Raw genomic sequence first — 26,230 nt, 5'->3', positions numbered from 1 at the left:
ACTGTGTCCACAACTAATATACAGAAAACAGCTGCTGCAATAGAATCATTTCCCAGTCGGACTGGTAACCGGACAACACAACAACTACCGAATCAAACCATAATCAACATAATTTGTAATTCGTATTGGTATGTGGTACGAGTTCGCATTACACAACATGAGAAGAATTCGATACATGCAGAGGTATGTAGTTTCGGTAGAGGTCGGTTCGTAATAGTAGTACTGGTACTACCAATTAAGTATAGTGTAAGCAATTGGTAAATCTTAAAAAAAAGTTTTACGACTACTAGATTTCATTATTTTCTTTGAGGCAAATAATATAATGTATGTTAATAATTTTTTCCAAAACAATTCATCAACAAAAAAAAAAAATAAAAATTACGATTCAAGGGTAGCTAAAATAAGCAATTAATTTTCCCAATTCGCATTTCCCTAGCAACGGTTGCGAATTTTGTGACTATGAACCAAACCTAGCAGCTAACCGTTGAAAAACCACTATCTCGCCAAACAATCATGCGGATTCCAACACTACTCATAGTAAAGATATGATGCAATTTTAAGCTTATTCATACTCTTATGTTTTGTCGGTTACTAGTTCTCTTAGGCTTTGTTTGCGAGTTTTGAGGGGAAGGAAAGGAAAGGCTAAGGAGGGGAAGGGAAGGAAAGGGAAGGAAGGGAGAAAGGAGGAAAACCTTCCCCTTGTTTGGGAGTTAAAACACCAACAAGGAAAGAAGATGAAGGGCTTATGTTATAATTTTCCTATTTTACCCTTTTTTCTCTTAAAATTAATACATTATGTTATACTTTGTAATTTATCTTCTAATTTATTCAAAAGAGCTTATCTCATGAAAAACAAATTATATATAGAATAAAAAAAAACTTATTACAATCACTTTATAAAAAACAACTTATTACGGTCTCTTTTTAAAAAATAGCTTATCTCATGAAAAACAAATTATTACGATCTTTTTTTTTTTTTAAAAAAAAATAACTTATTCAAAACAGCTTATTAATGCAAAACAACTTATTACAATCTCTTTTTTCAAAACAACTTATTTATACAAAACAACTAATTACGATCTCTTTTCAAAAAACAGCTTATTCAAAACAGCTTATTTATGCAAAACAGCTTATTACAACCTCTTTTAAAAAAACAGCTTATTCAAAACAGCTTATTTATGCAAAACAGATTATTAGGACATCTTTTTCAAAAACCGCTTATTCAAAACAACTTATTTATTTTCAAATAAATTAGAGAAAGTTTTTGACAAATATTTTACTTGTAAATAAGACATTTAAAAATGAAAATGCAACATATCCTGTTATATCAATACATGACATAAAAATGACAAATGTGTCAAATATGCTAGTAACTAAATCCCAATACAAGATTACAAAATTCTATACTAATGTCATAATCTAGGACTTCAAGATCCTCATTAGAGACCAAAAACAATATGTAGAGATGAAACAACCATTAGTAAACAAGCTGCAATCTTCAACCTACTCATACACCAATGCCAAGATATAACCTTGACTTGTTGAGAAAATGGATAAATTACCTTGACGAGTAACCTTGACCAACCATCGATTCTAATAGAAAACTCTTCCGCAAGTGTTTTGGAAGTCCAAGTAAAGCTCTAACCTTCTCAGGAAACTCTAGAAGATAAGAATATGCCCGAATGATCATATGACTATTGTTATCATGGTTTTTGGGTGCCAAGCCATTAATTGGACTTGAACCTTTTGACCGTTGATATCTCTCTTTTTTCTCGGGAAGGGAAAAATTGAGAAAAAACCCTTAGATTCTAAGTTCGGGGGTCGGTTTTACTACGGGAAGGTGTTAGGCACCCGGAGTAACTATAGTCCTCTATAGGAGCCGTTTTCCTAAGTTAATTTCTACGCTTATTTTTACTTACTTTTTGAAAATGGGAGGTTTATTTAGTTAAGAATGGGGGAGAGAAGAAGTAGAATTGGATTTTATTTCGGCTTGGATGAGTTTTGACTCATTGCCTACGTACCCTTTTAAGGGATCAAAACCGTTCGTAGTTCTTGCTAAAAAGACTTGTTTTTGTTTTAATTGTTTGATTTTAAGTTTTGAAAAAAAAGGTTTTGAAGAAGGAGATTGGGAGGCTTCATGAGCATTAGATTTAGCAAAAAAAGCGAGGTTTGATTAGTGATTAGAAAGGAAGTCTAAATGATTAAGATGGATTGAATTTTTCTTAAGAAAAAAAGAAAGGAAAAAAATGAAGTGTTGACTTCATATTTATTATGAAAATTTTTGAAGTGAAGTTCAATTGTTTTTTTTGGAAAAAGGATGGATTTTCTCTAAGGGTTTAAAACCTAAACGCTTGTCTAACCATACAATCCTATGCATACATCTAAGGTGAGTGTGTGCGTGTCGGTGCGCCATAGTGTCCATAGTCCATATTACAAAAATTGCCTAAATACATTCTATGGCCCCTTTGCCAAGCTACAAACCAATGATAACAAATTACATTACCAAATGAATTAAAACTTGTAAAAAAATAAAATAAATGCTAAGCTAAAGAAAGTGGAGAGAGTGGTGGAATGCTATGAAAGGTATGGCACATGAGATGAAATGGTTAGTAATCATAAAGCACACAATAGTAGGAAGTAATCAAAAGGAAATGCATAAAAATGGCAAAGAAAAGGTAATAAAGTGGCAATGAACCTAAAAACTTTGATGTGATACCTAAAGGTGCTTGCAACCCATAATCATCACATCATGGCAATTTTGCAAGAAATTTGGTTTCAAGCCATGACATGAAATTAATGGAAACATATGCAAGCAAGGTATCACACCAAATTCATAGAGAAATTTGACACTTTATTCTCTAAAACAAACATTTGTTGCTTGTAAAACAAGAAATCCATAAAATCATATTCAAAACAGCAAAAAGAAGCACATGTCCAGAGGCATATTCATCATAAGATATGGTATCATTTATTCATAACACATATCAAAGTATCAAGAACAAAAACATAGCAAAAAGTATACCAAAAGTGTAAAAACACATGGAAATTTGTTCATGCCATTTTGATATTTTTTACATGCAGGAAAACACCATAAAAATGCCAAAAATGTACCAAGAAACAACTAGGATTTTTTTTAGAAATTTTGTAAACAAGAATGAGCAGGCCACAGGTGCAAATAGCAAAGAAAATGGTGCAAGCAGCAAAAGAAGCAAAAAAACGTACAACAGAAGGCCCAGCCCAAAACCAGAGGAAACGGATCTCACAGGGATACTCAGGGACCGTTGGATTGATCCAAGGTCCCAAACCCTAGATCTAAGGGCTCACTACGCAGGGGATTGGACCGGTCTTGAACCGGTCCGGTCTAGCGCCCTATATAAAACCCTAACGCGCCGGTTTTTTCATTTGTCACACACCTTTCTCTCTCTAACTCTTCTCTCTTCTCTCATCTCTCTCTAAACCCTCACCGCCGGTGAGGATGAAGCCACGGCGGAGACCTTGAAGGTCCGCCGGAAGCTTCATCTTCTCCGGCGCGCCTAAACCACTCCGGCGACCTAATTTTCCAGAACTTCAAAGTTTCTACATCAAACGATTCGCCTTCTTACCCTAAACACGAATCCGGCATTTGTTTTTTTGAAAACGGCTTGGAACGACGTAGATCTTGAAAAAGCTTTTACGGTTTTGAAATGATTTTTGATTTTTTTGAATGAGATCATTTAGATCCTTAAAGATCTACATCGTTTCGTCGTTTGATTACTTTTTGACGCCTGTTTTCGCTTTCAAAACGTTGATCCTTACGGATCTAGATTTTGATGTTTACGGTTATGGTTTTCTTTGAATTCTGGAACCTTTGGATCTGTTTTGCTTGCGTGATTTTTAGGTTTAACAGTGATATTGCTTTTGAAAAAGAGTATGAGTTTTACCTAAGGTTTTGGTTGAAACCTTTAATGGAGGAAAACCTTTGGGAAAAACTTGAATGTTCTTGACGGTTTTGATGATTTTGCTTGCTTTTGGACCGAAAATAAATCGGTTTACCGGTTCATCTTCATCTTCTCTGATTCTTTCTCTGCTTCTCTGTGATTACGTGCTTGAGCTTGCTTCAACGTTTTTTGAATCTGCGTGAAAAATCCCTATGATCAGTGCTTGAGCTTGCTTCAATGTGAGCTCGCACTTTGAATTGTAGGGGAAATCTTCAATCCGGTGATGAAGATTCACACGAATCTCTGAGGATTGATGTGAAAATCAATGAATTTGTGTATGAATTTGGTTCTGGAAATCTTAGGGTTCTTGTGTTCTTGGTGATTTCTCTGTGATTTTCTTGGTTTGATCTAACTGACAAGAAAGAGAAAAATTGAATCTGTTTTGGTGAAGTGGCGTGTGATCAATGGCTTTGATTCTGACTCAATGCTTATATAGTTGACATGTGTACACTTGAGCCAATGAAAATGTGACACCTGGATTTGTATGGAAATGGCACGGCCTGGACCTGAAAAATGAACTTTGGACTTTTCTGCAAAAAATAAAACTTCAAGGACTAAACTGCAATTTGACAAAAAAGACTGAAATGAAAATTAAAAAAAGGTGGACTGAACTGCAATTTTGGAACTCTTTGAGGACAAAAATGCAAAAATAATAAAAACACTAAAAATTAAAATAAAATTGGTAATTTGACCAAACGTAAAGCGAAACACAAATAAAATTGACAAAACGGACTAAAACGAACCAATGGCCTAAATGAGGTACTTCAAAGTAACCTCCCCATGCCAAAATTTCGTGTGAAATGACCAAAATGCCCCTAGGGCTAAAAACGACCTAAACAGATTCAAATTGACCTGACACTGACTCAGACGCGAATTTGAAATGAATTTAAACAGGGTTTACTGATGAAATGTTAAAAATGAATTTGAAAAGACTCAGAAACAGTCACAAGGATGAAAATGGGTCCCACTGCAGGAAATGACCAAAATACCCTTCTGTATGACTTTTTGCAAATTTTGAAATAAACTTGTAGAAAAAGCAATGTAATGATTCAGAGACACTTTTAAATGACTTACAAGACAAGTAAAGACATCTTGAAAGGTCTTATGCAAGAAAAACATAGGTAAAAATGTGATTGAAAACACTGCGTAGCAGAGACAAATTGAACTGTGCAGTTGAAATTTGACATTTGACAAAGTTTGAAATGAAATTAGGCCCAGTATTTTTAGGTCCAAAAACAGGGTATAACAGCTGCCCCTATTTAAGTTTCTTTGTCTGGAGAGTCAAGAGACGGAGTCTTTGGCTTGACAGGACGAAGATACTTAAATATTAGCATTTGCACTGTGTTTGGACGTAAAAATACGCCTACCCATTTTCAAATAATATGCATGCCATGCATCATTTGGATTATGAATGCAAGACCTCATGGGGATTGGAATTAACAAAAAATGTCGTATCCATTGCGGGATTGGTAGACATTGACAAAGATAGTGAATAGCAGAGTAACGGGAAACTAGAAACAAGTTGGACAGGTACAAGCTGCTCTTGGATTCAAACTAGCCACTTGACCGGGAATGAAACAAACAGACAACTGCGAGTTGTTCTTATGGATTCGAACTGGTAACTCCACAGGGGATAGAGGTTATTGGACAAACATGAGTTGTTCTTATGGGTTCGAACTGGTAACTCACTTGGGTATATTGGAAAGTGCGAGTTGTTCTTATGGATTTGAACTGGTGACCCGACTGGGAAAAAAAAGAAAATTGGCAAGTACGAGTTGTTCTTACGGATTCGAACTGGTGACTCGACTGAAAACATGTAAAATTGGCAGGCACGAGTTGTTCTTAAGGATTCGAACTGGTTACTCGACTGAAAGCAAGGCAAAAAGACAGGTGCGAGCTTGTTCTTGGATGCGAACTGGTTACTCCACCGACAGAAACAGATAGCCAGGTACAAGCTGCTCTTGGATTGAGCTAGGCACTCGACCGATAACATTGAAAAGTAAACGGGTACAAGTCGTTCTTGGATGCGAACTAGTAACTTGACCAAACAGAAACACATTCACTGGGGATTGGTTTGTTGACAAAATATAGATTGAGATTGACTTGACGTCGATTTGAATTGAAAGGTAAAAATTGACTGATATTATTGGCTCACAAGGTTTTGACAGAGAACCTGACATGAGTATTGAATTGAGACTGATGTTGACATTGGAAATGCAATATGCATGGATGATATAACAATTTCATTAAATGCATGGGCACGTAATATGCATGATTATGCATGTATGAATGCTTGTAATGCATGACTGTTGGCATTTTGTAGGCACGACTTCACGGGGAAGACAAGACATCAGAGTATTGGGCACGTAGTGGCTCGTGCTATATTACACATTCTTGGAAATCCTCTTTGGAGATGACGTCGTTGGGAGATGTGTCGGAACCATAGCTGAGGGCAGGTAGCTATGCATCTTGCTGGGGATAGAATCTTGGAAGACCCGACCGGGGAAAACGCCGTTGTGCTGGGCATTTCAGCGCTGGGTATGTTGTAGACATTGCATCTGTGGTCAATGCTTTTGCATGTTATATTCTCATTTTCATTCATCATTTTTTTTCATCCCATTTTTGCCTGGATCGCCCTTTCGGGTTTTCGATCCACCGGGGAAATAAGTTCTTTTCAATGCCCCATTTTTGCCTGAACTGCCCTTTCGGGTTGTCAACTTAGCGAGCTCATTAATTTTCATGCATTTTCATTCTGTTTTTTCATTCTTGCCATTGACCACAGATTATCTTGGAGGAGAACCTGCTGGTAACATATATTGAAATAGACACCAACATACTCTCGCTCATGCATGTTTCATTTGAATGTACCCTGTTGCTCAGGTTTGCTTTTCAAAATAAACAAAAAGTTTTCAGTTTTCAAAAATGTTTGTTTCAAGCATTGTCATTATCAAAATAGAAAGAAAATGTTTTGTATATAGCTTTGAAAGTAGAAGAAAATAGAATTTTAAACAAAAGCACAGGCTCAATTTGATGTATAAGAGTGGTAGTCAGCCGAAGGCGTGACTCCACGGATTTACAAAGCTTGGAAAATGGTAATTTTATTGGTTGGTGATACATTGAACACAGTAATCATGACATTTCCTGGAAACTTTGAATTCGCAAGCATAGGAGCTTTTGATGAAGATGGTTATTAACAGCTGCAGATGCCCCAAGGGGACGGTGGTTAGCCAGATATAGTTACTTGCCTTTTGTTTCAATCTCATTTTTGCATGAACCGCCCTTCCGGGTTTTCGGCTCATCGAGACGCTCATTCTTGCCTGAGTTGCGTACAATCTCAGCGAGCTTTTCATATTTGTTTTTTTGTCCCTTATTTTTGCCTGGACCGCCCTTTCGGGTTTTCGATCCACCGGGAAGCGCATTTTTGCCTAGGCCGCCCTTTCGGGTTTTCGACCTACCACGCTGTTCTTTTCACATTTCTAGGCAAAGTATTTCTTGACTATATCGGCATTCACTGGATTTGGAAGTTCTACACCATCCATGTGTGTAAGGATTAAAGCACCACCAGAGAAGGCCTTCTTGACAACATAAGGACCTTCATAGTTAGGCGTCCACTTGCCCCTTGGGTCGGGTTGCTGGCTTATTCTCCTTTTCAATACAAGTTCCCCTACCTTGAATTCTCGAGGATGAACTTTCTTGTCAAAAGCAGTCTTCATTCTTGCTTGATATGACTGTCCACGAGCCATGGCATCCATACGTTTTTCCTCAATCAAATTCAACTGATCATACCGGCTTTGGCACCATTCAGCCTCGGATAACTTTGCTTCCATGATCACACGGAGAGATGGGATCTCCACTTCCAAAGGAAGAACTGCTTCCATACCATATACAAGAGAGAAAGGGGTTGCCCCGGTTGAACTGCGCACGGTAGTACGGTAGCCATGCAGAGCATAGGGTAACATCTCATGCCAGTCCTTGTAAGTAGTTACCATCTTCTGGACAATTCTCTTGATATTCTTGTTGGCGGCCTCAACTGCACCATTCATCTGAGGTCTATAAGGAGAAGAGTTATGGTGCTCAATTTTGAATTCTTCACAAAGAGCTTGCACCACATTGTTGTTCAGGTTGGTACCATTGTCAGTAATAATCTTGCTGGGAACACCATATCGACAGATGATGTTGTTCTTGATGAACTTAGCTACCACTTGCTTGGTCACATTGGTATAAGATGCTGCTTCAACCCACTTGGTGAAGTAGTCAATTGCCACTAAGATGAAACGATGACCATTTGAAGCCTTCGGTTCAATTCTTCCAATCATGTCAATGCCCCACATTGAGAACGGCCATGGGGATGACATAACATTGAGAGCATGCGGAGGCACATGGATCTTATCAGCATAGATTTGACATTTGTGGCATTTCCTGGCGTATTGGTAGCAATCATGCTCCATGGCCATCCAGTAATAACCTGCTCGTAACAACTTTCTTGACATAGTATGCCCTGTAGCATGGGTCCCGAAGGTACCGTCATGTACATCATGCATTAACTGCTCTGCTTCATGTTCATCAACACACCTTAACAATACCATGTCATAGTTCCTCTTGTACAGAATATTTCCATCTAACAGGAATCTACCGGCCAATCTTCTCAGGGTCTTCTTATCTTGTTTGGAAGCACCCGGCGGATACTCACGGCTCAGCAAGAACTGCTTGATGTCATAGTACCAGGGTTTATAGTCAACCACATTTTCACCAGCCTGATCGATCACATCCCCAATAGCAAACACATGTGAAGGTCTTTCAAGGCGTTGCATTTTGATTATTGGCACATCATTCCAATGGTTTACTCGAAACATGGAGGATAGAGTAGCAAGAGCATCAGCCATTTGGTTCTCATCACGAGGAATATGGTGCAGCTCAACCTTTGTAAAATATGTCAGCAAACGTCTCGCATAATCACGATAAGGAATCAAATTAGCATGGTGGGTCTCCCATTCACCCTTTATCTGATTGATGACGAGCGCAGAATCTCCATAGATGTCGAGGTGTTTGATTCTCATGTCAATTGCTTCCTCGATCCCAAAGATACATGCTTCATACTCAGCCATATTGTTGGTACATTCGAACAAGATTCTGGCGGTAAAAGGAATGTGATGCCCCTGCGGGGATACAATGACTGCCCCAATTCCCTTACCATAAGCATTGACAGCACCATCAAAGACTAAACCCCACTTGCTATTGGGATCTGGACCTTCATTAATCAACGGTTCTTCGCAGTCTTTGGATTTCAAATACATGATCTCTTCATCTGGGAAGTCGAATTCAATTGGTTGGTAATCATCAAGAGGTTGATAAGCAAGATGATCGGCAAGAATGCTACCTTTGATTGCCTTCTGAGTTTTGAACACAATATCATATTCAGACAAAAGCATCTGCCATCGTGCGATCTTTCCAGTAACAGCAGCTTTCTCAAAGATATACTTAATCGGATCCATTCTGGATATCAACCAAGTTGTATGATTCACCAAATAATGACGCAGGCGTTTGGCAGCCCAAGCTAGAGCACAACAAGTCTTCTCAAGCATTGTATACCGAGTTTCACAATCGGTGAACTTCTTGCTTAGATAGTAGATAGCATGCTCTTTCTTTCCAGTTTCATCTTGTTGACCAAGCACGCATCCCATGGATTCATCAAATACTGCCAAATACATAATCAAAGGCCTTCCTTCCACGGGTGGGACAAGGATAGGTGGTTCCAGCAGGTAATTCTTGATGCTATCAAAAGCTTCTTGGCATTCATCATTCCATACAACAGGCTGGTTCTTTCTAAGTAGCTTGAAGATCGGCCCGCAGGTTGCAGTCATATGAGATATGAATCGGGAGATGTAATTCAAACGTCCCAAGAAACCTCTGACTTGCTTCTCTGTCTGTGGAGCCGGCATTTCTCGGATGGCCCGGACTTTATCAGGATCGACTTCAATGCCCTTTTGGCTGACAATGAAGCCTAATAACTTTCCAGACCTGACACCGAATGTACATTTGTTGGGATTCAATCGCAGCTTGTATTTTCTCAACCTTTCAAACATCTTTGTTAAATATTCAACATGCTGCTCCTCATCTGCTGACTTCACAATCATGTCATCCACATATACCTCAACTTCTTTGTGAATCATGTCATGAAACAGAGTGGTCATTCCCCTTTGGTAGGTAGCACCAGCATTGATTAGGCCGAACGGCATCACTTTGTAGCAGAAAGTACCCCATGGAGTGATAAAAGACGTCTTTTCTCTGTCTTCAGGAGACATCTTGATCTGATTATAACCGGAAAAACCGTCCATGAAGGAGAACACCTTAGATTGAGCAGTATTATCAACAAGCACATCAATATGAGGTAATGGAAAGTTGTCTTTTGGACTGGCCTTGTTCAGGTCTCTGAAGTCAACACACATCCGAACTTTACCATCCTTCTTTGGCACAGGCACAATATTGGCAACCCATTCGGGATACTCAACTGTCATGAGGAAACCCGCATCAATCTGCTTTTGAACTTCATTCTTGATCTTGAGAGCCATATCAGGATGAGTCCTTCTCAATTTCTGCCTGACGGGAGGACATTCAGGCTTGGTAGGGATCCGATGCTCCACAATCATAGGGTCTAGACCTGGCATATCTTCATAGGACCATGCAAAAATATCCGGATATTCCCGGAGGAGTCGGATGATCTTCTGTTTAACCCCTTCCTCTAGAGTAGCACCAATCTTGATTTCTCGCTTGTTTTCCTCGGTACCTATGTTAATAAGCTCAATCTCTTCCTGATGAGGTTGAATGGCTTTCTTTTCTTGCTCAAGTAACCGAGTAATCTCATATGGTATGTCATCACCTTCCTCATCTTCGGCTTCATACACGGGGAATTCAAAACTTGGAGGAACCGTAGGACTACTGTGTTCAACGGGTTTATTATGGTTCAACCTGCATATAATGATTGGATGATTTTAGAAAATGGTTTTTTTTTTTTTCATGCAGATTTTTGAAATTAATAAGAAAATACAGACGTTTTGGTTTTTTCTGGCATTACCATTGTTTCCAAGGGAAAAAAAAAGCACTAAAAAAAAGTAGTCGTGGAAGAAACGACAAAATTTTATTAATCAACGGCAATGCCGAAACAAACATGCCCTTACAGAAAATATCACTCTCGCTTTGGGCAGAGCGAGAGGATTGTTATTTTGAAAACAAAGCATTAAAGCAACAAGACACATTACTTAGAAACATGCATGATTGAAGGAATGTCAATGGCATCCCAATTTGTCGCAATGCCTCCTGGTGTAACAAATACAGGCCTGAGACCAGATCCAGTGGCTTCTTCAGAGATAGCATTAACAAACCCTGCACTGTGGAAGACTCCCGAGGAAACCCTTGATGACGGGGAGAACCCGAGACCTTCTTTACGCTTGTTCTCACAGAGCTGTATCACCTTGCCCCAACCGGCAGTCTGACCGTCCTGAATAACCTTCTGAGCATCTTTCAATGAAGCCATAGCAGTCCCAGCTTTCTTAGGCTCCGCACCTTCAATGGTCAATCCTTGGAAAGCAGTCCCTTCAGCAGACCCTGCTTCAATACAAGAAAAGGAAGATAGCTGGCTAACTAAGTATGCCTCTTCACCATGAATGGTAACAAGCTTTCCATTCCTTATGAATTTCAACTTCTGATGTAAGGTAGAGGTTACCGCACCTGCATCGTGTATCCACGGTCTTCCCAGCAGGCAACTGTAGGATGCATTAATGTCCATCACTTGGAAAGTAACCAAGAAATTCTCAGGGCCAATGGTTATCGGCAAGTCTATCTCTCCCAGCACATTCTTTCGAGATCCATCAAAAGCTTTGACCAAGAAAGTACTTCTCCTCAACGGGGTCCCACGGTAGCTCAACTGATCTAGAGTCGTCTTGGGCATTACATTGAGAGAGGAACCGGTATCCACCAACACATTTGATATCATGTCTGATTTACAATTCACCGAGATGTGTAAAGCCAGATTGTGACTCTTTCCCACTTCCGGCAACTCTTCTTCACTAAACCAGAGGTTGTTGTAAGCAGTAATATTTCCCACTATGCCACCGAAACGATCTACCGTAACTTCGTGGTCAACATAAGCCTGCTCCAGCACTTTCAACAAAGTATTCCTGTGAGCCTCAGAGCTTAAGAGTAATGACAAGACAGATATCTTCGAAGGAGTCTGCAGCAACTGATCAACGATCTTGTAGTCGCTCCTCTTTATTATTCTCAGAATCTCATCTAAATTCGAATCCTCAATAGACTTGCCTGACTGGTTCACATCTGTAGCAATGGGTGAAACAACGGTTGGAGTTGCTTCTTCAACTGGTGGAATGGTCGGCGTAGCTACCTTCTTCTGAAATAACGGCGGACGGACCTTCCCGCTTCTTAGCGCTGCAGAAGTCCCTTCGGCAATATTGCTTACTGTGGCAAACGAGGCTAGAGGCACCTCTACTCCATTTTCTATCATAGTAGCATTGTACTTGTATGGCACTGCTTTGTCCGAAACATAAGGAATTGGTCCTGGCAACCTTATCACCAAAGGCTCAGCATTCTTCTTCAAAGGTACACTCTTGACAGGCGGATCGTGAAAGACCGGCACAATCACGCAAACATCACTGACAGTCAGAAGATTATCATTCATCAAGCTTTGGATGTCGTCTTGAACAGTATAGCAACCCAAAGGATCACGGAGACATCCCAGACACTTGGCATGATCATGATTAAACAGAGAAGCTTTGCACAGCTTGATGTGTAGAGGTACCAGAGGAGTTGCGACGTTGCGGACATCAAGTCTAGGAACTTCCTCACACACTTCAATCATATTCACAGCGGCATGATTTGGAAGAGGATTGTCAAGGACATGTGGAACATTATTCTCAAAAGTCAGCTTTCCCTGATCAATGAGCTTCTTCACGATATACTTCAAAGCATAACACCCCTCGACATCATGACCTAGGGCACCTTGATGAAAGTCGCATTTGAGATCAGACCTGAACCTTGGAGGCAACGGGTCCGGTGGGGGTTTACCCTGTCTAGTTGTACAATGCCCTCTCTGGAGTAAAGTTGGAAGCAACTCAGCATATAACATCGGTATCGGAGGGAAAGTAGGCCTAGCTTGCTGATTTTGTTGTTGTTGTTGAACCGGCATCTGTTGTTTCATCTGTTGAGCAATTGCATTGACGGGCACTTGAGGTTGACCCGGTGGCAGAGGGTACTGATGATAAAATGGCGGGAAGAAAGGATGCTGAGAATACGGCATATATGGGTATGGCGGAGGCATTTGAGCTGCATTGATGGGAGCAACAGTAGCCATTGATTGACCGGCTCCAGCTGACACCATCCCCACTTCCGTTTCTTTTTTCTTGTGGTGTCCATTACCATACCTCTTCGAGGCACTCGTAGAAGATTCAGCTTTCTCAAACACAATGATTCCATCCCTGACGGCTTCCTCAAGACGGGTTCCCATAGTGACCATCTCCGAAAAGTTGTTCGGGGCAGCGATGATCATCCTCTCAACATAATCTTTCTTCAAGGTCTTTAAGAATGTCTGGGTCATTTCTTCCTCATCTAAAGCAGGAGTGATACGGGCAGCCGCCCCTCTCCACCTTTGCGCATATTCACGGAAACTTTCCTCCTTCTTCTGAGATAGGGACCTGAGAAACTCCCTATTTGGCCTCAGTCGAGTGTTAAACCCATAATGGCTCTTGAAAGCGGTGGCTAACTCATCAAAGGTATGGATGTCATTCTTACTCAAACTAGTATACCACTCTGCGGCATCCTCCATCAGACTATCTTGAAAACAGTGGATCATAAGGGAATCATTGTCTTTGTAATTGCCCATCTTCCGGACGTATTTGATGATGTGATTTTGAGGACAAGTTAGCCCGTTGTACCGGTCGAAGTCCGGAATCTTGAACTTTTTAGGGACATCCACTTTTGACACTAAGCAAAGGTCTTGAGTTTTGACAGAGTCTGCACTCCCTCGATTGGCCTGGATTTCGTGACGGAGTTCTTTAGCAAGTTCCTCCATCATCTCTTCCATAGTCTTGGTTACGGGGATGCTTCTGTGCTGTGTGTTGGTGTTAATACCTTGAGGCAGAGTGTGTACCAGAGGCTCAGTGACAGCTGCTGTTGTTTGTGGCAAAGTAGCAATGATGGAGGCGGCATTTGTTGCAGGGATCAGAACATTGTTAGCAGTGCCCGAGGTGCTTGCTGTAGCAACGGGAGTGAAGAACGGTGGAAGCCCATACGGAAACCCCACTGGCATAGTAAAGCGATTGTCTGCAGAAGTGGTAGGGAGCACGCTTGTAGTTACTGGTGCAGCTGTGGTTGTAGGGATAGCTGTAGCTGATTGCTCTTGAGCAGCTAGTAGAGCAGTCATGACGTCATTAGCTTTAGCCAATTCCTCCTTTAGAGAGGCTACCTCGGTGCGAAGCTGAGCGTTCTCTTCTTCCATAGCCCTTTTCTTTCTTCTGTATTCTCTGGTTCGATCAGTTCTATCTGGTTCGTAAACTCTCTGAGCACGAGCCACTTTTCACACTGCGGCAGAGGAACCAGGAGATAGTGAGCACTTGGAAGCCTTTGTGACCAATGTATGATGCACATGATGCATGATATGCAAATGCGAATGCAAAAGACTTATTTTTTTCATCGAAGGATTTTAAAATAAATTAGAAATCTTGCAAATAATCAAAATTACACAACATTTTCAACAAAGTAAACAAATAAAGCTCTCAAGCATAGGAAGTAGTCGGAAGATCATCGGACTCGGAATCTGAATCGCAGTATCTGTCAAAGAAGTCTCGTCGTCCTCGGGCTCTCTTGGAATCCCTCATAAGCAGCTCGTCTTTCTCTTCTAGTTCCCTCCGGGCCTTAGCTAGCTCTTTCTTCAACATCAGATTCTCATGAGTCTTCTGCTCATCTCTACCATCCAAAGTCATGATTAGATTCTCGGCTTGATTGTACCGAGCTTTCCACACTTGCTTCTCACGACTCTCCATAGCTAGATGCTCCTGATACATATCCTGAGTCGCGGGGAGTAGAGGTAGAGGCATAGATGGAGTAGACGAAGACACGTATCTCATAGCTGGATAAGGCATACCAATCTCCTCAGCTCGATCTATCACCCACTGAGTATAGGCCTCATGAGCGACACCAGATCTCACACCTAGATGCTTCACACTCTTCCTTCGAACCTTGGACCAAGCATCTATGAAAGCTTTCCTTTGTCCGGTAGGAGCATTCGCATAGAAGAAGAACTCTGGAGATGTAGCAAGATTGATGGGCTTCGACTTCATAGGGAAACCAAACTGTCTCATAGCAAGCTCGGGGTTGTAGTTGATTCCTCCACGGGTACCAAGAAGAGGTACATTGAGAAAGTCTCCACAACCCATGATGATTTCCTTGGCTTGAGCGGCGGGAGTGAGCCAGACGACCTCATTAGGAGTGAGAGCCATAATCCGCTGAGAGTAGGACCAATTTTCCGAGTTATCATGGAAGGAACTCGGAAGGTGCGAAATAAACCACCTATACAAAAGAGATGTGCAGCAAAGAATATACCCACGGCCCTTGAGAGTCCTATCATGGATGGCGTGGTAGGTATCCGCTAGCAAAGTAGGAACCGGGTTCTTGGAATGAAAGATCTCGATAGCATTCATGTCCACGAAGTTGTCGAGGTTCGGGAAGAGAATGAGCCCGTAGATAAGCAAAGCAAGAATAGCCTCGAGTGTGTCCTGACGAGTAGTACCGAGATTAGCCTGATCAAGAAGATACTTCGAAGTGAAACCCCGGATGTGAGACTTGGTAATAAGATGGTTGGAGACGTCGGAAGTCTTGAGGTAGAGATCCTTAGCAATAACCAGAGGAGTAAGAGAAGCCCCGGGACCGGTGAAAGGCGTCTTCTCGGCTATAGGCAGACCCACTAGATTGGAGTAAGCCTCGAGAGTAGGAACCAACTGGAAGTCCGGGAAAGTGAAGCAACGGAAGCTCGGATCATAAAATTGCACTAGAGTGTGCACTAGCTTCTCATCCACATCGGTTCGGAGCAAAGTAAGCAATCCCCCATACCGGAGTCGGAACCCTGTTTGACTCTTGACCTTGAGAGCTAACTCTCTCACACTAACCAAATCCACTTCCTTGAACTTGTAGCACTTAGTCTTCTTCATACCTGTGATTATTTACAAAAATTTCCATTTGTTTAAAACCCTTCGATGAATGCATGAAAAAATGTTTATGCATGAATGCATGTATGCATGATTGCGTTGTTTAGTTACAATGTGGGTTGAGGTTCAAAGTAACGGATGGACACGGCGCCCGGTGAACTAAGGCTCTGGATAGTAGTAACCAAGGTTCTAACACAGTTCCCAAACTGCAACCTCTCTCACATATATCATGGTAGTACAGGACGACACCCGTTCCATGATTATTTGTGAGAAGGTCTAGTTTGAGTGTAGTATCGCGTGACGACTAAAGTTTGAGACAACACTCAATTTAGCCACCGCACTACGTCCTAAAAAGGCTAGGATGGGTTTGGTAACTACGGTTCATAGCTTCGTCGAACAATTGAAAGTGAAGTGCCTAAGCATGACAACACACGCCGACAATATCACCTTCAAAATGCCTCAGCTATGTGAGATTGATCGCATAATCCAATACACGAGGCAACCCCCGGATCGAATTGTCGATTATATCTCTCCCTAAACATAAGTTCACTCAGCCCGGGTATAGGACTTTTGATATTCTCACCCCACACGTCAAATGAAAGCAAACAAATATTCACATATGTAAGCAATAAAATAAAACATAAATATAAACTAAGGAAAACTAGGCGCGACCCGCTAACTTATTTCCCCAGTGAAGTCGCCATTTCTGTTATCATGGTTTTTGGGTGCCAAGCCATTAATTGGACTTGAACCTTTTGACCGTTGATATCTCTCTTTTTTCTCGGGAAGGGAAAAATTGAGAAAAAACCCTTAGATTCTAAGTTCGGGGGTCGGTTTTACTACGGGAAGGTGTTAGGCACCCGGAGTAACTATAGTCCTCTATAGGAGCCGTTTTCCTAAGTTAATTTCTACGCTTATTTTTACTTACTTTTTGAAAATGGGAGGTTTATTTAGTTAAGAATGGGGGAGAGAAGAAGTAGAATTGGATTTTATTTCGGCTTGGATGAGTTTTGACTCATTGCCTACGTACCCTTTTAAGGGATCAAAACCGTTCGTAGTTCTTGCTAAAAAGACTTGTTTTTGTTTTAATTGTTTGATTTTAAGTTTTGAAAAAAAAGGTTTTGAAGAAGGAGATTGGGAGGCTTCATGAGCATTAGATTTAGCAAAAAAAGCGAGGTTTGATTAGTGATTAGAAAGGAAGTCTAAATGATTAAGATGGATTGAATTTTTCTTAAGAAAAAAAGAAAGGAAAAAAATGAAGTGTTGACTTCATATTTATTATGAAAATTTTTGAAGTGAAGTTCAATTGTTTTTTTTGGAAAAAGGATGGATTTTCTCTAAGGGTTTAAAACCTAAACGCTTGTCTAACCATACAATCCTATGCATACATCTAAGGTGAGTGTGTGCGTGTCGGTGCGCCATAGTGTCCATAGTCCATATTACAAAAATTGCCTAAATACATTCTATGGCCCCTTTGCCAAGCTACAAACCAATGATAACAAATTACATTACCAAATGAATTAAAACTTGTAAAAAAATAAAATAAATGCTAAGCTAAAGAAAGTGGAGAGAGTGGTGGAATGCTATGAAAGGTATGGCACATGAGATGAAATGGTTAGTAATCATAAAGCACACAATAGTAGGAAGTAATCAAAAGGAAATGCATAAAAATGGCAAAGAAAAGGTAATAAAGTGGCAATGAACCTAAAAACTTTGATGTGATACCTAAAGGTGCTTGCAACCCATAATCATCACATCATGGCAATTTTGCAAGAAATTTGGTTTCAAGCCATGACATGAAATTAATGGAAACATATGCAAGCAAGGTATCACACCAAATTCATAGAGAAATTTGACACTTTATTCTCTAAAACAAACATTTGTTGCTTGTAAAACAAGAAATCCATAAAATCATATTCAAAACAGCAAAAAGAAGCACATGTCCAGAGGCATATTCATCATAAGATATGGTATCATTTATTCATAACACATATCAAAGTATCAAGAACAAAAACATAGCAAAAAGTATACCAAAAGTGTAAAAACACATGGAAATTTGTTCATGCCATTTTGATATTTTTTACATGCAGGAAAACACCATAAAAATGCCAAAAATGTACCAAGAAACAACTAGGATTTTTTTTAGAAATTTTGTAAACAAGAATGAGCAGGCCACAGGTGCAAATAGCAAAGAAAATGGTGCAAGCAGCAAAAGAAGCAAAAAAACGTACAACAGAAGGCCCAGCCCAAAACCAGAGGAAACGGATCTCACAGGGATACTCAGGGACCGTTGGATTGATCCAAGGTCCCAAACCCTAGATCTAAGGGCTCACTACGCAGGGGATTGGACCGGTCTTGAACCGGTCCGGTCTAGCGCCCTATATAAAACCCTAACGCGCCGGTTTTTTCATTTGTCACACACCTTTCTCTCTCTAACTCTTCTCTCTTCTCTCATCTCTCTCTAAACCCTCACCGCCGGTGAGGATGAAGCCACGGCGGAGACCTTGAAGGTCCGCCGGAAGCTTCATCTTCTCCGGCGCGCCTAAACCACTCCGGCGACCTAATTTTCCAGAACTTCAAAGTTTCTACATCAAACGATTCGCCTTCTTACCCTAAACACGAATCCGGCATTTGTTTTTTTGAAAACGGCTTGGAACGACGTAGATCTTGAAAAAGCTTTTACGGTTTTGAAATGATTTTTGATTTTTTTGAATGAGATCATTTAGATCCTTAAAGATCTACATCGTTTCGTCGTTTGATTACTTTTTGACGCCTGTTTTCGCTTTCAAAACGTTGATCCTTACGGATCTAGATTTTGATGTTTACGGTTATGGTTTTCTTTGAATTCTGGAACCTTTGGATCTGTTTTGCTTGCGTGATTTTTAGGTTTAACAGTGATATTGCTTTTGAAAAAGAGTATGAGTTTTACCTAAGGTTTTGGTTGAAACCTTTAATGGAGGAAAACCTTTGGGAAAAACTTGAATGTTCTTGACGGTTTTGATGATTTTGCTTGCTTTTGGACCGAAAATAAATCGGTTTACCGGTTCATCTTCATCTTCTCTGATTCTTTCTCTGCTTCTCTGTGATTACGTGCTTGAGCTTGCTTCAACGTTTTTTGAATCTGCGTGAAAAATCCCTATGATCAGTGCTTGAGCTTGCTTCAATGTGAGCTCGCACTTTGAATTGTAGGGGAAATCTTCAATCCGGTGATGAAGATTCACACGAATCTCTGAGGATTGATGTGAAAATCAATGAATTTGTGTATGAATTTGGTTCTGGAAATCTTAGGGTTCTTGTGTTCTTGGTGATTTCTCTGTGATTTTCTTGGTTTGATCTAACTGACAAGAAAGAGAAAAATTGAATCTGTTTTGGTGAAGTGGCGTGTGATCAATGGCTTTGATTCTGACTCAATGCTTATATAGTTGACATGTGTACACTTGAGCCAATGAAAATGTGACACCTGGATTTGTATGGAAATGGCACGGCCTGGACCTGAAAAATGAACTTTGGACTTTTCTGCAAAAAATAAAACTTCAAGGACTAAACTGCAATTTGACAAAAAAGACTGAAATGAAAATTAAAAAAAGGTGGACTGAACTGCAATTTTGGAACTCTTTGAGGACAAAAATGCAAAAATAATAAAAACACTAAAAATTAAAATAAAATTGGTAATTTGACCAAACGTAAAGCGAAACACAAATAAAATTGACAAAACGGACTAAAACGAACCAATGGCCTAAATGAGGTACTTCAAAGTAACCTCCCCATGCCAAAATTTCGTGTGAAATGACCAAAATGCCCCTAGGGCTAAAAACGACCTAAACAGATTCAAATTGACCTGACACTGACTCAGACGCGAATTTGAAATGAATTTAAACAGGGTTTACTGATGAAATGTTAAAAATGAATTTGAAAAGACTCAGAAACAGTCACAAGGATGAAAATGGGTCCCACTGCAGGAAATGACCAAAATACCCTTCTGTATGACTTTTTGCAAATTTTGAAATAAACTTGTAGAAAAAGCAATGTAATGATTCAGAGACACTTTTAAATGACTTACAAGACAAGTAAAGACATCTTGAAAGGTCTTATGCAAGAAAAACATAGGTAAAAATGTGATTGAAAACACTGCGTAGCAGAGACAAATTGAACTGTGCAGTTGAAATTTGACATTTGACAAAGTTTGAAATGAAATTAGGCCCAGTATTTTTAGGTCCAAAAACAGGGTATAACAACTATCCACTTGCAATTCCTCAAGAAGTTTAAAAACTTCTTCTTCTGAAATTGGAAGTTTTAAATTAGCTTTCTCATAAGCTGCAATGCTGTCTTTAAAATACTTATCATGAGATGCAGTACTCTCTCTAAAAGCATCAGCAACGTTCAAAAGGGCAGCTTTTATCCCTTCAACTTCATCTTCATCTCGGGACTTTCTAGATCTTTTGGCTCTAGGTTCTGGGGGAATTTGGACCTCAGGAGAAGTGACATCCTGCTCATTGCCGCCCTCTTGCAAACTCTCTAGTGTCACCTGGTCACTAGTACCAATGGATTCTGACTCACGATTGAGGGGATGATTTTGGCGAATATCTTCATCATTCATAACCTTTCCTCCAGTGGCCCTTTCATCTCCACAAGCAATAACCAATTTGTCATAATTAACAAAAGGTTTGTTCATCCATTGTGCAGCTTCAGGTTTTGCCTATAAAAAAAAATTATAAAAAATGATGTTATAAAGCTTCAGAACATGCTAATATGCATTCAAATAAGTTCCCATCAAATAAGTTATACAATTCAAATAAGTGCACATGCTGACATAGGTTCAGGCCATATATATAAGCAAGCAAACCCAACAACTCAATTAATGTAAGTTATAAGTATGTACCTCAATTAATGTTTTCCAAACTTCAGGTAAAGCATCCCACATATGTGTGTCTGATTTCCAAGCAAAACCGCTCATGCCATTGAAAATGTCATGACATTTAGTAAAATTTCTTTTCACCAATTTCCATCTATCTTTCACCTTTTCCTTGTCAAAAGGTCTTTGAAACTTTTCGGACATCTCCTTTGTTATATTGGTGTATGCTATTGATGTAAAGGTCCCACCTTGTTTGTTTCCCGCACTTACTTGATGAACAAAGGCATCAATAAGAGCATTGTTCATCTCTGTTGTCCACGTCTCTCTTTTAGAGGTAGACATGATTCTGTTATATTAGAAGAAAAGATATCATATTATAAAATCATCATATAAATTTATAGATAAATTTGAGATGAACTCATGTATACCTTTCTTTGGTGACTCTTGGAATAACAGTTGCAACAAATAGTATGTTTATTCAATTTATCAGGAACATCAATATCCAAGTTTCAAACAAGTTTCCAATATTTAGAAACAATAACAACACACATTCTTCCACTTAAAGCTACAAATTATAGAATATTTTGAACAAACAAGTTTCCAATATTTTTGGCAATAGCTATTTGGAAACATACACACTGAATAATAGCTAAGTAATTCATTATCATCTACTATGATATGATAGGTAATTGGTCCACATGGCACCAAGTATAGAATTTCTAAAATTTTGACCTAAATGCGAATGTTCTTCATCCTCATCTACTTCTATATGGCCATGACCAGTTTGAGATGCACTTTGATTGGCGATTTCTTCGTCTACCTCAGCAATCAAGTCTTCATCAGGATCTACCCCCATCAAGAAATTATGCAAAATGCAACATGCAAGGATAATATAATTTTGAGTATCGATTCCATAAGTTGCTTCAGCGCCACTTGAAATGATAGGAAATCTTTTCTTCACAATCCCAAAAGCCCTTTCAACAACATTACGCAACGATGAATGTCGAAGGTTGAATAACTCTTGAGCTGTTCTAGGGGGATTTATGGCTGAGAATTCTTTCAAATGATAACGTGTTGATCTAAACGGTGTAATTAGCCCCTTTCTCAACATGAATCCAGCATCAAGAATATAAAACTTACCTAAAAGCAAATAATTATTACCAACATACATAAGAAAAAGAAGCGGAAAAAAAGGGAAAATGATAACAATAAGTTTTAACTACCTCTAGGTATTTTGAGACCATTTCTTCTCTGTAGTGCATGTTTTAATATCCTAGAATCAGAAGCAGTACCCTCCCATCCAGGCAAAACATAAGTGAACTTAAGATCAAAAGAACATGCGACCAACATGTAACACCCCGTTTTCCCAACATAAAAATTTCGCATAAATAATCAGAGTTTTTCAACATAAACGGAATGTCACATTCTTTTCTTAAAATCATAAACTGAATAAATAATTATTTATCCTTTAAAATTAAATACAAGATCTTTAATACTTCGCAGCGGAATTTATTTCAATAACTAAAACAGTCTTTGGCACGAAGGCCTCTTCATAAATGTCTCATAAAAATCCAATCTAAAAACATAGTCATAAATCTTCAAAAACAATACGTAAGGAATAGAAAAGCGATAACAAAGTTCCCATCCCGTTACGTATCAGAGCACCTAAGACACACGAGAAGGAAAGCTCACACGACATCAACTATTCTTGGTTACCTGTTAGTTACCCATGGTGGGCAAACAGAAGGGGTGAGATTTCACAAATAATAATATTAAGCATATAATTCATCAATTACATTTAACAACATAAGCATCATCAATCATATTTAACAACTCATAGACAACATCATGTAATCATCATAATATTCATCATAGATAATAATATATCATAATTCACTTCTTTAATAGTTTATATAAAGAATCACAGCTTTAAACAATTTCATGATTTAACAACTCGACAACTTGATAACTTGACAACCTGACAACTTAACCTCTTGACTATGCAACTTAATCTTCTAATCATGCATGTGGTACCAATCTTTGAGCGTAAATAGGCTCCCAGGGCATCAAGCCCTCAACTTTATTTGAGCGTAAAAAGGCTCCCAGGGCATCAAGCCCTCAACTTAATTGAGCAAAGGCTCCAGGGCATCAAGCCCCCAACAATGAAATGCTAATGCATGGACTCGACCTCGTAATATCTTAAATCGACAACCTCTTATATAATCCAATAATTTGGAACTTCATCATCTTAATCAACTTAGACCGGCTCATGCAGCTTAGTTAAATAACAACAGTAACACAACAGTATACAAAAACAGCATGACATAATAATATCAAATGCAAGTCAACAACGTCTCAATTATTCACATATAATTCAAGTAATGCATATACAATTATATCACAATATAACAACATCAAATCATAATCAACATCTTAAAACATCATATATACATATAACACTTCATCGATCATGGACAATATCAGATTCACAACATATACATACATATACTAATTCATCAATCATAATCAATTATTCACTGTGACCTACGTTCAGTAATTTGACCATAACTTAAATTCTATAAATCCTTTTGAAGTCAAACCAACGGCAATAGAAAGCTAAAATTTATACCTACAACTTTCGTGTTTACACCTAAGACCAATCCTTTACCAATCAATACCAGTTTTCATTTCAAATTCGGACAAAGTTGTGCTGAAATTCATAAAAATTCACTGTGACCTACGTGCAGTAATTTGACCATAACTCATAAACCAAAAATCATTTTCAAGTCAAACCGACGCCACTGTAAAGCTAACACAATTATCTACAACTTTCATGTTTACACCAAAGGCTAATTGAAAACAGAAACGTATGAAAATGACGCAAGAACATGAAACAGGACATGCTGTCAGAGAGCAACTCGGGAAAAAACACACTTTTCACCCCAAAATCCCAATTTTAACTTCCCTATGCCCAAATTTGATCCCAAAGTTTGTCTAAACATTTATATACATCAAAAAAGACTCAAAACCATATAAAACTTGACCCAAAACATTATTTTAGAAAATCATCAAATAATCACTTTTAACCCTAATTCCCAAATTCTCAAAAACTAAAACCTACAACATGTTAAATCCAATTTTCAGAATCAATGACTTAAGATTATTGAATGTTAGTCCCACCCTTACCTTATAGATGAAAATCGCAGCACTCCTAGGTCTTCTCCCTCCTCTCGGCTTTTTCTCCATTTTCTCCAAAATTGATCCTACGTTATGTTTTTTCTAAATTAGGTTTCTCCTATTTATAACCCTTTTTCTATTTTATCTTATTTCTCTTTCTCCCCCAAAACTCTCTAAAATCTCATAACAAACTCTCAACTCAATCTTATTTCTATTTTCAAATCTTAATCTATTAAATAACAACATAAGCCACTTAATAAATCACATAATCAAATAAATATATTTTAAACTCTTTTTAATAAATTTTAGACTCAATTAAATAATTAAATAAATCAAATAATTCAAAGAGGGTGTTACACAACACATTTTGTGTAGGAAAACTTTTCCTACCACGATACCTTGAAGCTTCAGCCAATGGTACTTTTACACGAACATGTGTACAATCAATTGCTCCAACGCAATCCTTAAAGTAGGGGTAAAATCGATGATTTCCAAGAATTTCTACCGGAATGCGTGATCCATCTGGTTGTTTGAGATAGGTACGCCCTATCTCAATTATTGATCGGAGCACCCGATGAAAATGACGACTAGTAGTTTCGCCAGAGCGTCGGAACCAGAATTGAATCTCTCTATTTCTAACATTGTGTGTTAGAAGGTAAAGAGTTTTAGCAACTTGTTCCTCTACGGTTACCCTTTGTGTTGGTAGAAGACCACCCTCTTGTTGTAATATAGAGCATAAATCCAAAAACGCCTTAGGACTCATTCTTATTATCTTCCGACCTTCACTAGTAGCAACTATATTCATTATCTTATTGCGTACTCTATCCTTCTCAAGAGTCAAACTACGATCAACTATCCTACTTTGAGAATGGATTTTAATCCTATAGTAACAAACTATAAGACGTATGACATGAACAAGTGTCATTCGAAGTCTTGCTCTCCATCTAATCAATTCCATAATTGTTTGACGAGCCATTTCATGATCCATTTAAACTGAATCCAACACAAAATAATACATTTTTGTGAAACAAACAACATTTATTTATAATAATAGTGAAATCATAATAATAGTGATTATACAGTATCCATTGAGTAGATATGATTCACTCTAAAAAATCAAATAGCAAAACAGAAATCAAATTGTGAATCAAACACAAAAACATAAATCAAATCGTGAATCAAACAACAAAACATAAATCAATTCATGAATGAAATAGCAAAAGGAAAAGAAATTGGAAAAGAATGGAAGATAGTTTGAGATTGATACCAGAAGAAAGAGGATCGAGAGAGATGAAGGAAACTGTGTTGTTCAGCTTCCTTCTCCGCCGCTCGCCGCCGTTCGCCGCCGTTCAGGTTGAGATCGCCATTCACGTCGCCGTCGGGAGAAGAGAGAGCGTGCACAGTTACAGTGAAATGAATCGTTAGAATGAGATGAAATTAGGTTAGGGCTAAAATTGGAATTTTGTATTATTGTAAGGGTAATATGGTCAATTTGCATCTTTAACCCTCCAAAACCCCCCAAATTGGGGGAACTCTAAAATTGGACAAATTAACCCCTTCAAAACCCCCCAAAACCTTTCCCTTGTTTTTTTAAAACTCACAAACAAGGGTTTAGCACTCACAAACCTTTCCTTTCCCTCCCCTCCCCTCCAAAACCCAACTCCCAAACAAAGCCTTAAGCGACGGTGTTGCGGTATTCCGACGGTGACAAATTAAATAAACCAACTGTTGCAAATTAAATAAACAAATATTTTATTAAAAACTACTATGTTAATCATTTTTATTTAATATTTTTAAACATGTCAAAATATTAACAATGTAATCATTTTTATATAATTATCGCAATGTGACACGACCCCGTACGAATGCATTTGTCTTTTACTAATTTGAATACAATATGAAAAAACATGAGATTCCACTTGAGTTAACCTTTATGAAAGGCGAATCCATACCTTATAAATTATGCTTAAAAAATTTATTTTAAGTGTTGACTGAATAATATCATAAAGGGCCCT

At 38.8% G+C, this 26,230-nt stretch overlaps 2 protein-coding genes across 2 annotated transcripts; both read right to left on the bottom strand.

The window, feature by feature from the left end:
* Window positions 1–1,302: 1,302 nt before the first annotated feature.
* LOC11410437 (uncharacterized) lies at window positions 1,303–25,702 on the bottom strand. The gene is made up of 4 exons (XM_039830694.1): window positions 25,483–25,702; window positions 21,066–21,384; window positions 20,422–20,882; window positions 1,303–1,694 (listed from the first exon to the last, which is right to left on the bottom strand). Exons 2-4 carry the CDS (start codon window positions 21,378–21,380, stop codon window positions 1,559–1,561), a joined length of 912 nt encoding a protein of 303 aa, XP_039686628.1. The 5' UTR covers window positions 21,381–21,384; window positions 25,483–25,702; the 3' UTR covers window positions 1,303–1,558.
* LOC112418998 (putative nuclease HARBI1) lies at window positions 21,550–25,119 on the bottom strand. The gene is made up of 3 exons (XM_024775656.2): window positions 24,578–25,119; window positions 22,262–22,386; window positions 21,550–22,178 (listed from the first exon to the last, which is right to left on the bottom strand). Exons 1-3 carry the CDS (start codon window positions 25,018–25,020, stop codon window positions 21,703–21,705), a joined length of 1,044 nt encoding a protein of 347 aa, XP_024631424.2. The 5' UTR covers window positions 25,021–25,119; the 3' UTR covers window positions 21,550–21,702.
* Window positions 25,703–26,230: the final 528 nt, after the last annotated feature.

The sequence above is a fragment of the Medicago truncatula genome, chromosome 2 (assembly GCF_003473485.1).
Source record: "Medicago truncatula cultivar Jemalong A17 chromosome 2, MtrunA17r5.0-ANR, whole genome shotgun sequence".
Lineage (NCBI taxonomy): Eukaryota > Viridiplantae > Streptophyta > Magnoliopsida > Fabales > Fabaceae > Medicago > Medicago truncatula.
Note: the sequence above shows the minus strand (reverse complement) of the source record. Positions and strands in the feature narration are given on the sequence as shown.